The sequence below is a fragment of the Talpa occidentalis genome, unplaced genomic scaffold, assembly GCF_014898055.3.
Source record: "Talpa occidentalis isolate TD23 unplaced genomic scaffold, MPIMG_talOcc4v2.1 talOcc4.4, whole genome shotgun sequence".
In the NCBI taxonomy this organism is placed as follows: domain Eukaryota; kingdom Metazoa; phylum Chordata; class Mammalia; order Eulipotyphla; family Talpidae; genus Talpa; species Talpa occidentalis.
The window spans coordinates 63374164-63387831 of record NW_023604295.1 but is presented as its reverse complement, the minus strand read 5'-3'; the positions used below and the strand labels follow the sequence as shown (position 1 = coordinate 63387831).

Genomic DNA, 13668 nt, shown 5'->3' with positions numbered 1-13668 from the left:
TGTCTAAATATTTAGTTTTGAGTCTGATCTTAAATTGTTAATTCAGATCCAAAGATTGAATGATTCCTTCATGTTTCAGTAAAATCCAAGAATTTCTGTACCTCATTTTGTTTTGCATAAAAGTGCTTTATTAAAAATAATTAAATAAATTGCTGTTCTTTGGGGGAAAAAAGAAAATATTCATATGTGGAATAAAGGTAATATAAAATTGAATGGACCCTGTCCCATTATTTTTATTTATAAAAATAATTACCCATTATTTTTATTTATAAAAATAAGAGCCAGAAACAAGTTATGTTAAAGTAGTAAGGGTAGAATAGCCTTTAAGCATGTGATGGATTCATATTAAAACAAGATCTTACCTGTTTCTCAAAATATAGTCTTGCATCACTTTTAATAGATCTATTTACTATTATATTTGCACAATAAACAAAAAACATGAAAACTTCTGAGGATAAAAAACTTGCTTTTTAATGGCAGTATAAATACTATAGGTAACTTAATGACTTTCTGTATTAAAAGACTAGTACTATTATGAACTCAAAATGCTCAATAGAATAAAAACTTCTTGCTCTATCAATGCTATTCATTCTTACATATTTAAATGCATTGGGAGTATATATTTATTGCACCTTATTGTAGCTTTACTTATTTTAGCTATACTTAGGTCTTTTCTGTAATCTAAATTAGCCATAATTTATACATAGAATTTGCTAACTCGACCCCTCCTGATTTTTCTGAGTAAAGTAAAAGACCTTTGAACTTATGTTCTACAACACATACTTTTTTTTTTTTTTACTGTGAGCTGCAGTTTTTGCTATAAAGACATTTCTCAAGTGGGCATCTCCCTACTAATCACCAAATAGGATAAATTTCTACATGCTCAGCAAAATAGCAGACTGAATTTACCATGGTAGGTGGTTGATAAGAAAGGGCATTTATTGTTTATTAGGTAATATTCCAGACAATTCATGTGATGGTGATGGTACCCAGCCCTCAAAGTCAGGAAATAGCAGCATCTTTCAACTTTGTTATAATAAGATAAAGTGAAAGAAAAGTTATTGCACACTAGCTGTGAACAATGAGGGGACTCTGGTCTTACTAAATCAACCGCCAATGCAGTCATATAGAGGCCAAAGGGTAACTAGGTCACTAAAGATGAGCAGAGAGAAAGGGAGTGATGGTATTGAAACATTCTGAGAGCAAATAGTGTGTGCTTTTCAACAGCGAAGTAGGCCATGTAAGTCATTTATTGTACAGCACATCCTTCTCTGACCTTTCTATACTAGGACATAAAATTAGCAAATTACTTTTTCACTCACCAATTATAAGGAAATTGTGAAAGCTTGAGCGTTATTCCAGTGTTATCTCAGGGAAGAAAAGTGGAAGTCATCTGTGTCTGTACATTAAAAATGGCATAGGAATGTGAAGGGAAAGTCACTTGCATACATTTTTTAAAATTTTGTTCACTTTTTTTTTTCCCCCAACAATTCAAGGTTTTTTTTTTTTTTTCTTTTCAAAGATTTATTTATTTATACAAGCACTGGGTACAGTCAGAAGCACGGGAGGGTGAGAGAATTCACCAGAGCCAGAGCAGGGAACAGAACAGGCAAACTGACAAAGTACACTGCTGAGGGGAGCAGCAGGTGGCAGGAGAGGTCTGCCGCGCCATGTGGGACCCTCGTGGCCGGGGATCAAACCGGTGCTGCAGAGGCTGTGGGCAGCTTCCCAGCCTGGCGCTCAACCACTATGCCACTGGGAAGGCCCAATTTTGTTCACTTTCAACAAACTTCTTAGACAAGTAATTAAGAGAGCAGTGTGTTTTGAAATAGGTATTTTGTTTTCTAACATCCTTGCCTATGTCTATGTTAATAAACATAGATATGTGTGGGCCCTGGTCAACGAAGTACAGCAGTAATTTCCAAAATATATTCCATAGAAACTGATCAAATAATTTAGAAAAATAATGCAGAACCTGTTCTAAATTTTCTTTTATATACACATTGCACATTAGCGTTGTGAAGAATGGTAAATGCTACTGAAAACACTGCTTGACTTAGTTTGCTATGGAGACTTTATTTTCTATTTATAGGTGAATGTTAGTTATTTGTTAATGTTTATCAATATAGGTACTTCTAGGTAACAATGAACTACAGCAACAGTTAGAGTATTTATTGGTAGTTGCTAATGATAGCTTTTCAACCTTTGGACATGGCTAATCTCTGTTTAGTGTCAAATCATGAATCATTCTGATATTAATTAGATTGAAACAGTCCACAATCAAATAGCATTGCAGTTCACAGCAAAGGAGAAAAGAATGCGAGTTAACAGCCTCCAAAATAGGAAATATTATAGCAGAATTGAGTAGTGGTAAAAAGAACACAAGTCTGTTAAGGGTAAACCAACTCAATCTGGATCACAGTGTAGTCCTTAGCTGCATGTGTTTCATTTGGCAATTCCAATTATATGTAAAGAGCAAAAGCCCCTGGATTTCCCCATCGTGTCTCTTAACGCCCCACTCTCGACCTTCAACTTGACCCCAGTGTAAAAGGGATGTCAATGTAGTAATCAAAAAAAAAAAAAAAAAAAGGAAAGAAATTGATTCTAGCTCTGTCCTGAACAATTCCAAGAAGCACGTTTTGGTCTTTCAACGTCAGACAAGGTGCAAACCTGAATGACCATGCATAATGTCTCTCACCTTTGTGTTCTTAAAGTTATGGATCCTGGTTATTTAATTGTAGTTTAAAGAATTTTTAATTTGTTTGTTAGAGATTTTCAATTTCCAGCTCATGCACTGACCTTAGAACCTAACTCTTACTCCCATATATTTTAATAAAACAATACCAGAATTATATGACATACATATGATGTTTTGCTTCCCATTAGAAGACATCCTATTTCTATTTAAAACAGAAACAATTCAAATGTGAATGTTGAAAACATATGATGGAATATTCCAAATGTTAATATTAAAACCTGGTCTCTAGTTAAGTCTATACATTCTTTCATTCTTTAACTTTATAAAAATATTAAAAGCAGGGTAAATAAAAGTACTATTTATTGGAATCATTACTAATATTCTAATAAAAATAATTCAGTGATTTACTTAATCGAAAAGTGCCATTACTGATTCAATACTGATTTGACTGTATTTTCCCATGATGGAAAAGTCTAGGGGCTTTTGCTCTTTATATATAATTGTAATTTACAAAAATGAAATGCATACATCTACTGACTATATTGTGGTCCATGTTGAGACTGGTTACCCTTAGCAGTAAACACCAAAAAGTTTTTAAAAATTGTTACTACTTTACTAGTTAATATAAACTAATAATTTTTATGTGATATGTTTATTCTCCTGAGGGGTAATAACCACTTCCTATTATTGGAGCACATTTACTACCGAATATTTTTAATACCAAATGAAATATCTTAACATTAATTTTCATGTAAGGAGAATAATATAGTTTATTGCTAGAATAGCTTAAGTACACATTTCTGAGTTATTTTTGCTATGATTTCTAAGTTAATTTGATTTTTATTCTCTTGCTTACTTTACCTTTTTTTTTTAAAGATTTATTTATTTATGCATACAAGAGCTTGGGTACAGGCCAGAGATGCAGGGCAGGGGGTAGGTGTTGAGAGGATTCACCAGAGACAGAGTGGGGTACAGAACAGGCAGACTGACTGAAATACACTAAAGAGGAGAGCAGCAAGTGAGACAGGAAAGGTCTGCTTCTCCATGTGAGTTGATCCCTGGCCATCCGGGATCAAACTCGTGCTGCAGAGGCTGCAGATTGCTTCATAGTGCGGTGCTTAACCCCTTGCGCCACCAGGGAGGCCCCCTTGCTGACTTTACCTTATATAAAAATACTATGTCTGCATATATATGAAATATGTACATATGTATGTATATACACACATATCCCCAAACCTTTCCAAAATAATACCTTTATATTAAAACTATAAAAATATCCCCAAATGAAATGTCCTTTGCATCAGATATTAGAAACAAAATACAAATTTCTGAGCCACTTGCTTTAAGAAACATTGATGCTGGATTCTTTTTTTCTTGTTAACCCAACCTTGCATTGAGTTTGCTTTGTTTGTGCCTTATTAATAACCGCTTTAAGCTATGTCACCCTATACTTGGATGTATGTAAATCTTATTGGTGTGGTTGAGCTCTGTGGCAGCAGAAATTTACTTTTTATAAATAATGAATTCTTGTTGAATATTTGAGATCAAATAAATGGAGTTGTGATTACTGAGTTTATTAAAAGTGAGACAGGACTATCACAGCAAATATGAAAAATGCAAAAGAGCATGAATTCAGTGGTAGGTCAGAAAAGATAAAATTGAACAGACTGTGGCTAGTTACTGTTTTTGTGAGCAGGAAGGGCTCATAAAGGGCTCAAGCTTGTTTCCTCAAGCTTGAAAACATGATTTTATGCAAGGGAAAAAAGGAAGAAGTTAACAAGATATGAATTTTCTGCAGATCAATCAAATATAAGATCTAATATTGGTGAAAAGCAACAAAAGGACCTCCCCGGTGGCGCAGCTGTTGAGCGCTGGGTTGCGAAGCTGCCCACAGCCTCTGGGGCACCGGTTCGATCCCTGGCTGCACCCCGGCCACCAGAGGAGGGTCCCGCATGGCACGCAGACCTCTCCTGCCACCCGCTGCTCCCCTCAGCAGTGCTTTCAGTCCGTCTGCCTGCTCTGCTCTCCGCTCTGGCTCTGGTGAATTCTCTCACCCTCCCGTGCTTCTGACTGTACCCAGTGCTTATATAAATAAATAAATAAATAAATCTTTAAAAAAAAAGAAAGAAAGAAAGAAAAGAAAAGCAACAAAAGACAAAAGAAACTGACAAGTGAACCTAACCAGATAAAAGTGGCTCATTTGAATGTCATGAAATTAGAGAATTTTAAAATTAAAGATGAAGACATTAGATGCAGAAATATTATAAAAGGAAAGAGAAGGTTGGATAATTTTTGCTGTACCTGACTTCTTAATAGCCTTCATGGTTTTTTTTTTTTCCCTGTAGAATGTCAGAGTCCCCTGGTGAAGTTCCTGAATATCCTTTATTTGTCACAGTCGGTGACTGGCTGGATTCTATAAAAATGGGACAATATAAGAATAACTTCATGGCAGCAGGATTTACAACTTTTGAACTGATTTCAAGAATGAGCATTGAGTAAGTAATACTTAGATCATTAATATATTTACACACTCCTCCTGGAAGATTATATATTCAAATTTTGTATCAAGAACAGCATGGTTAAACTACATTTCCTTAGGCTAGTATGGCATTTCACATCTTTCCTCATAATTTTTAACTATCATTCAAATGCGGTTTGGACATACACTTTTAAATTACAGTTCTTTGAAAGAATATATTTAACTCATAGCTATTTTTAAATTTTTAAATGCTTTCTAAAATGCATATTACTCTTGCTCACATCACAGAATTTATATCAACATAGTTTTACTGTGGCAAATTATTTATGATGCACATATACTAATCTTGCATGATCACTTGCATGATCATCAAATGTAATATTGTAACAATACAATATTATTGTGTCATTTCAGAGTTTCTCTATATTATAATGGTTAGGAATTTTTCCACTCAAAGATTATCTTTTGTCTGCATACAATAAAGATGCTCACTATTTGCTTAAAATATCAGATACTAAAACTAGGTTGAACAATATGAAATTGCCATTATTTTCAAACAGTACTGGCAATTTCGTATTGTTCCACATAATACAAGAGCATTTTCTCAGACTATTGAGTGATTATGAAAACTCAAATGAAGTACATTATATCTCTATCCTACACTTTGACTATTTTGCTAATACTGTTGAAACGTTATCTAATTACCTAAATTATAAAACCTTTAGGCTTCTAAAATATCTGAACATTCCAAGATACTTGAAATTGATATTTTCCTGTACCCTTAAATTTGATATAAACTTGATATATGCAGTGATGCCAGGAAGAAGAAAAAAGCAGCAATTCTTGATATTTCATCTTTCTCTCTATTTAAACTCTCATTTTACCTGCTAGACAATTTTTAGCAAGTTCATAAAACAAATTTGCCAGGGTGCATATTTACTGTATCTATGTGTTCATTTCCTCTCTCTACTGACCAGATCTAAATGTTCATTTTCTCTCTCTCTCTCTTTTTCTCTCCCTCTCTATCTCCTTCTTTCTCTCTCCCCCATCAGTGACATTAGAAGAATCGGAGTCATACTGATTGGACACCAGAGACGAATAGTCAGCAGTATACAGACTTTACGTTTACACATGATGCACATACAGGAGAAAGGATTTCATGTATGAACGTACTGCAAGCACCTGTGTTTTGTGCCTCAGCATTTCTAAGATGAAAGACATCCTCTCTACCACCCTCTCTTCTGAGTCTACAACATCACTTCTCAAACTGCAGTCTTCTGTCCTTCCAACAACAGGCACACACTTTTGGTTTATGTTCCCAACCTGGATTTTAAAATCATGCTTCATAGATCCTTTTCTGAATAACCTAAAAACAAAACCAAACCCTGGTCCACTGCAGATGATTACTGCACAATGGGAAATAACTCAGCATGGATATGTAACTTGCTAACAGTATTTGGGAAGTGTTCACAGACTTATTGCAAAGGAATTTGCCCAGATGTGGCTTCCTTGATGATGTCTTTAGAGTTTGATGGTAGATGAAGAAGAAATAGTTCACCTTTCTGTCATGTTTTGTGATCAAGTAGCTTCCAAGTTGACATAAATATTTACTTTTTAGATAAGTATATTCAACTCTATGGGTCATTTCATTATTTTATAATAGTTCAGTCTTTGATGTCTGATACTGTCAGCAATATTAGCAGAAAGGACCAGAGATTTCATCGTGAATTCTTGTCAAGTATCACTATAGTGAGAATGTGGTTATCGGGGAGGGAGAAGGAGAAACATTCTGTGTTTTTAAATCTTCTATGACTGGATTTGTCTTTATTTTTAATTTTACAGTATCCTATATATTTCATAGTAGGTGATGGCTCTTCCCCTCTAATTTTTCACTAATTATACTCTGTTTCTCTACTAGCTTTTTAAGACTTCCCTTGGAAAGGCCATGAAAAAGACCTCTTGACTTTTCCCTTGATTCATCTTCATGAGTTGCAAAAGTAAATATCAAAATTCTGAGAAAGTTACTTGTTCTCATTAGAATTTGCTTTGAATAAAAGATCAATGATTATAGCCTTAGATTTAATATAAAAAGATTAACTTCATTTAAACAATATTTTGGTGACTATATAGTGGCCCAAGGAAATAAACGCATCTAGCTGACTGCCTGATATTGGTGCATTTTGCAAGAATTTTTATGTTTTATTCCCAAAAGTAAGTTACATGAACATGCTGAGCTGTTTTCCAAAGTTTCCAAGAAAAAAAGGATGCTGTTGCATACTTCAAAGAGGATCTAAACAGACCTAACACATGGGATAGATGGGTCCATAATACATTAATGTAAACACAGATAAGGTATATTGTTGCCATGAACTTCCCAGAGGTTGCAAAAAAAAAATCAAATGTATTTTTCTGTGAATTAAATTGGGTCAGCTAATTAAAATAATTATGACATATGAACAAACTGACTATAAAATCAGCAACTCTGTAAAACTAAAAAAAAAAAAAAATGACTGCTGTGCTAGGTGGAAGAATGTTAGGGAGAGCATGTTAAGAGGGGGAAAGTGGTTGTCTAAAGATGCTGATACAATAATCAATTCTTGTTTTATCTCTCAGATAAAGGTATCCCACCTACATTCTCAAATTCCCACCAAGATTATATTACTTTGGTAATAGTAGCTGTCTTACTATTACAGGAGCATCACTTTATCTTTTACTTGTTAATTGTCCCATTAGGCTAGACCCTGCCACTTATTTTCTCTTGCTGATTTATCTCCAGAATTTTGCCTACCACAGATTAATTTTTATCATTTCAAAAAAAATTATAGAGCTAGAAGGAAGAGTCTTTAAAGTATTTCTTGAAATATACTAAAAAAAGTGGAAAATCCATCACTTGTTAAATAAGTATGTCAGCAATTGCTAGCAGTGTTTTCTAGCCTTCGCCTGCATGGCCATACATCACTCATAGACTATCTGCAGTTTGCTTGATACATTTACACAAATCTGGATACATTTAGAGGAAATATAAAATTTCCATATTTACCTGTCTTCAAATATATATTAAATAAGAACAGATGTAAAACAGATTAAATTTATTAATCATATATATTTATTTTTATAATACAACAAAAAAGGTATTTAGAAAAATAAGGAATAGAATAATTATGGTCTTCCATATGACTCTGTCAGCAACATCTGTATACTTTGATGAAATAAATTCTATGAAGTATTTAAACTTCTGTGGGATGGGCATTCAGTGTTTACACAATTTAAGTTTTTTGTTAAGAATCTTTTTCCTAAAAAGGTCCAATAACCTTATTTTATATCTGCCTAGTTTATAATTCTTTTCATTCTTCCCTGATACCTTTCTTTACTCTTATAAAACTGCTTTTTTTTTACTGTCTCTTTCCCCAAATCCTCTTTAGAATTTCTTTTAAATTATACTGATATTTTTCAGAACTGTAAGCATGATTATCTTAAGTATAATTTTCAACCTCATCATGGTCAGAGAAAGGCTGTGTATGCAAGATTAAGCAAAAACATTAAAGTACCGATATCTATTTCTTTACTGCCTACCACTCATGGACCCATGATCCTAAGGGTATTGTAATATCTAGGAATATCAACAGTTAAATTGCCAAATTCTTTTGAAAATTTTACATGAAATATTTTGAGATTTATCAGTGCATACATTCAATAATTAAAACTATGATGCATAAGCATAGAGCTTAATTATAGAAAGAAATTAATAACTTCTATAAATCAAAGCCTTCAAGAATAATCTTTGATAACTAAAATATGCATATACATTCATTTACTTACTTTATTTTACATTTCCTAATGTATACTACTGATAGGACTTTTTAGATTTTGAATATCAGACAGATGAAGAAAACATTTTATTTTCTGAGTGGTCAATTTCCAGTTTATAGTCAACTCATCTAATAGTGTAAGGCATGGGGGGGGGGAGATATAAGACTATTACAGTCAAAAAGAAAGATTATTTAAATCATTAAAGTGAAAAAATCAACCAGAAATTGCAAAGTTCTTGTCTTAACAGGAATCAAGAATTACAGCACTTTTGCACTAAATTACCTTATAACTTGATAAATAATTTCTGCATTCCATAACCAAAGATGTATCTTATTTTATTCTCTATTACTCTTCAAAAACCGTCCAACAATAATCTGAATAGAACAGTCTTTTAGTTACAACTTTAAGGCTTATCTCAGCCCATGAATGGAAAACAAATCCAAATCTAGAATTTGAAAAATAAAATCTTTGCAGAAGGTGTTCCTAAGAGGTGGTGAAGAATGAATTACGTTATCTCCCAACCACATTTTCTGAAAGGTTCATTTTTCTTTCTTTTCCTATCAAATTTCTACTCTATAATCGGGTAAGTCTCTCATCGCAAACTTTTCTCCAATACTAGGTCTCTGTTTCTAGCCCTTTATTAAACTTCCTTTATCAATCTCCTCTATTCGCTCTTTATTCTTCCATCACATCTCTCTTCCCTTTCTCGGCTTCTACAAGTCCACCCATTATCCCTATCAGCAAAAGAAATGTAATGTAGCATATCTAAAAAGATATTACAGATCTCCTTCGAAGAGGCTGAGGATGGAAGGAAAAAGGGAATGCTGCAAAAGTCATTCTTCAGTATCTTGGATACAACCACATACACGGGAACATTTGCATTCATAGAGGGTATGAGGCTTTTCGTCAAATAGAAATTAAGTGCTTTGGAAAGCCATTTCGAAACATATGGTGATGATCCTTTTCCATACCTTCAGCTAAGGAAACATTAATTTAAAATAAATTAGTATTTTAAGACTCAAAAACTGTTATTATAAAGTCACACTTGGTGTACATGTCTGTATATAAGAGGGAGATTGGAAGCTGGTGTATCACTTCTTTTAATAAGGTCACCTTACCTTTCCAAGTTTGAATTCCATTAAGTAGAAGAGAGTCATGTAATTTCATATCAATCCAAAAGTATTTTAATGATTTTTATATGAAGATCCTAAAAGGTAAAGTACACTGGGTCAATTTGGTGGTATTCTTCCATTGGAGCATCAAGCGTAGAAGTCACCTAAATTTTAGTTTTTATGATCAACATTTTTAACAAATTTTCAATCTTTATAAAGTTCAATAAAAACAGTATAAAATTCACTTAATTCATTCAATTTAACAAATATCTAGAAAGTGACTCTTACACACATAAATTTTTATGGCAAAGAATTTTGAATATACTGTCATCAACTTAAAGTAACTCAAACTTAATATTTGGAAATTAGAGCCTATTTGTTGTTATGTTAGCTATAATAAACTCATTTAAAAAAAAAATCAGAGGCAGAGCATGAATGCAGAGCATAGAAACAGGCCAAGTTCCATTAAAACTGAGGAAAGGACAAAAAGGTAATACAAAAAAAGGGTTTATGTTAAAACTGCTGATTACCTCATTTTAATAAAAACTATTAGAAAAGAATGAAAATTATGTCATGTTACTCTTACTGGTCATTTAAAACTAAAAGGCATTTTGAGGATGGAAATCACTAATATAAATAAATCCACTAATGTTTGATTAAATATAGATATATAAAATTAGAAGGTCTACCTTTAGTTTGTTAGTGTAGATTTAAAATTTCTGTACTTCAAAATGAATCAATAAATTTAAAAGAAAACTTTTCAGGTACCAAGGCTAGCAAAACACTACTAAAAGAATGAGCTTTATCTTTTATAGAAGAAACTGGCAATTACAAAGTTTTATGTATCTTTTAATGATATGAAATAACCTCCTTTTTTTTTTAATAATAATGCACTCTCCCATTGAAAGCCAACTTTCTTTCTAAACAAAACAAAGGAAGGTTCTTTTGCTTGAATTTCCACACCAGTTAATCAGAGTACTGAATCTCTGTATTATTAAAAGAACTTAAAGAAGAATTTCACTACCTACCTTTACACATACCTAATTCATGCTTAAGAATAACAAAGGTATTAAAGAAAAATTACCTGACAAATGAGAATAAAAATAGATTTTAAATGGAATTTAAAGATATAGTTTCTACTTTCAAATAGAAAATAAAGTACAACTGAACAACATAATTTCCTGGGACTTACAAATTTAGAAAAGTATCAAAATTACCCAAAAAATCTTCCTTCAAGTACAGCCCTGTCCTTCATGTACAGCCCTGTCCACACTTCTCCAGTATTTGTGACCTCTGACTGTCTTTAGATTATCATAATAAACCCATTTTGGGTTAAGATAATAAGTTATCAACTCAAATGATAAATCAGGACACTGAGATATGACTTTAAAGTGTCCCACAAAATAATAAAATAAAAACAACCATAATTCAAGACTCCTGTGTAGTGAGCATCTGTCCCCATCTCTGTTCTCTTTCACTGAGGTGAGAACTATCTTTATTCCAAAATAACATTATTTTGTAAAGAAAACTGCAAGGACATCAGAGCCTTTATTTTTCATATATCCAATTCAAATTTTGTTTAGTCATACTAACTTTGAATATAGATGTCCTTATTTTCTTGAGTTAAATAGAAGCTTACATGACAGGCAGTACTGATGTGGACATTTATACACAAATTACTCCACATGTGTAGATCACCATCTACACATTTAAATTTAATTCTTAATTTATAGCTACACTTAAAATATACGTAATTTGCCTCTGTTCTAGGAAGACAAAATATCACTTAACCTTTTGAAATCTTCAATGATGAATAGTGTTAATTCATAAAGATGAATAAACAATCACTATTAAGATTCTTACTTAATTTGAAATGCCCTCTTCTATTGCTTTTATAATAAATTAGAAATCTGTCTTCTACATTTAGAAATCCATAAAATGGGATGTGTGCATTTACTTAGAATTTGCTTTTGTTAATTTTTAAGTACCTCTTCAATCAATCAGAGAAGCCATAATATAATTAATTTTATTAGCTCATTTTTTATACAGAACATTAACTTTTGCTCTCTTTAGAGTTTTCTGCACAGTAATATTATTAAATTTTAATAGTTTTTTCCACATGCTTTATTTATTGACACGTGTTATTTTTGTCTTTAAAATAAATCTGCTTAAAATTGTGGTCTTTGGATGTTCTATTATTAAAATCAATGACCACTCATTTGCTGACATGTAAATGAATGAGCTATTTTTTCTGTTGATGTGACTGATGTGAGCATTGTCAGATCTAATTTGAATATTCATTGGCATTTTATGTAGAGTTATTATTGCAAGATCTTCACAAGTATTTTTCAAACAATATTGAATTTCATGGACAGTTTGATAATAAACAATGATTGGGGCCTTTTAAAATTCTGCAATGCCTGGAAAATAAGGTTTTATGTGCATAAATGGTTGTCAATGAAATTTTTAATTTGTTTTAATGTGTTATTTCTTCCCATGCCATTTGTATGTATTCAAGAAAAATTGTATCAATGGATCTATTCTATGCAAAAAAATTTCATTTAATTCTTAAAATTATGAAGCTTTTATATAATTTTAGCTTGGGGGCCTCTAAATTAAAACAATCAGAATGTGAAATGGAATCATCTTTTTGATGGGGCACAATACCTAAGCAGTAAAAGGAATATGAGTAATGCTTGATTTTAAAGATCACTGAATGTGCTTTGTTTCTGATATATTACTAGTCATTTTATTAACCACACTGTCGCTTAAATGGTATCATTGAAAACTTGGACATTTTTCACAAATTGCACTTGGGTGTAATTTTGTATGCCATGCAAATTTCAATGACTTAATTTTTAATTTTGAAGGAATAATTGTTAATTGTCTATTTACTAAAATGTTAGTTATGTCAGTTATAATAAACTCATTTTTTTAAAAAATTAGAGGCAGAGCATGAATGCAGAGCATGGAAACAGGCCAAGTTCCATTAAAACTGAGGAAAAGACAAAAAGGTAATACAAAGAAGGATGTATGTTAAAACGCTGATTACCTCATTTAAAAAAAAAAAACTATTAGAAAAAAATAAAAATTGTCATATTACTCTTACTGGTCATTTAAAACTAAAATGCATTTTGAGGATAGCTATCTCTAACAAATAAATCCACTAATATTTAATTAAATATAGATATATAAAATTAGAAATCTTACCAAATATCAAAAATAAAAATTTATTTTTAAAAATGTTGTTAGTAGACAAATGATCACAATATTAACATTTCCATACTACCAGTTCTTTTGATTTCTAAAATCTATACAATCAAAGATTTTGTTAAAAAATACATAGAATATTAAACTCTTAGTACTGCAATATATTAATGAATCACTCCCATAGTTGTTTTTTTCTTCTGCTATTTTAAATGTAAAAATAGTGTATATGATACAGATCAAAAAATTGAGTTGAAAGCATTTCAACTTTTAGCATCAATGTATGTTTTTATGTAGTTACATAAATTTTACAGTCTGAACTGTCCAAAAAATGGTACATTCATATTAATTTGATGTTACAC

The 13668-nt window shown here is 31.9% G+C and overlaps 1 protein-coding gene across 1 annotated transcript in view; it reads left to right on the top strand.

Moving 5' to 3' along the window:
• EPHA6 (EPH receptor A6) overlaps positions 1-7153 on the top strand; it is a 655437-nt gene extending 648284 nt beyond the window's left edge. The window contains 2 exon segments of the mRNA XM_054700683.1: positions 5044-5193; positions 6230-7153. Coding sequence (XP_054556658.1) covers positions 5044-5193; positions 6230-6344 — 265 coding nt within the window. The 3' untranslated portion in view covers positions 6345-7153.
• The last annotated feature ends 6515 nt before the right edge of the window (positions 7154-13668 follow it).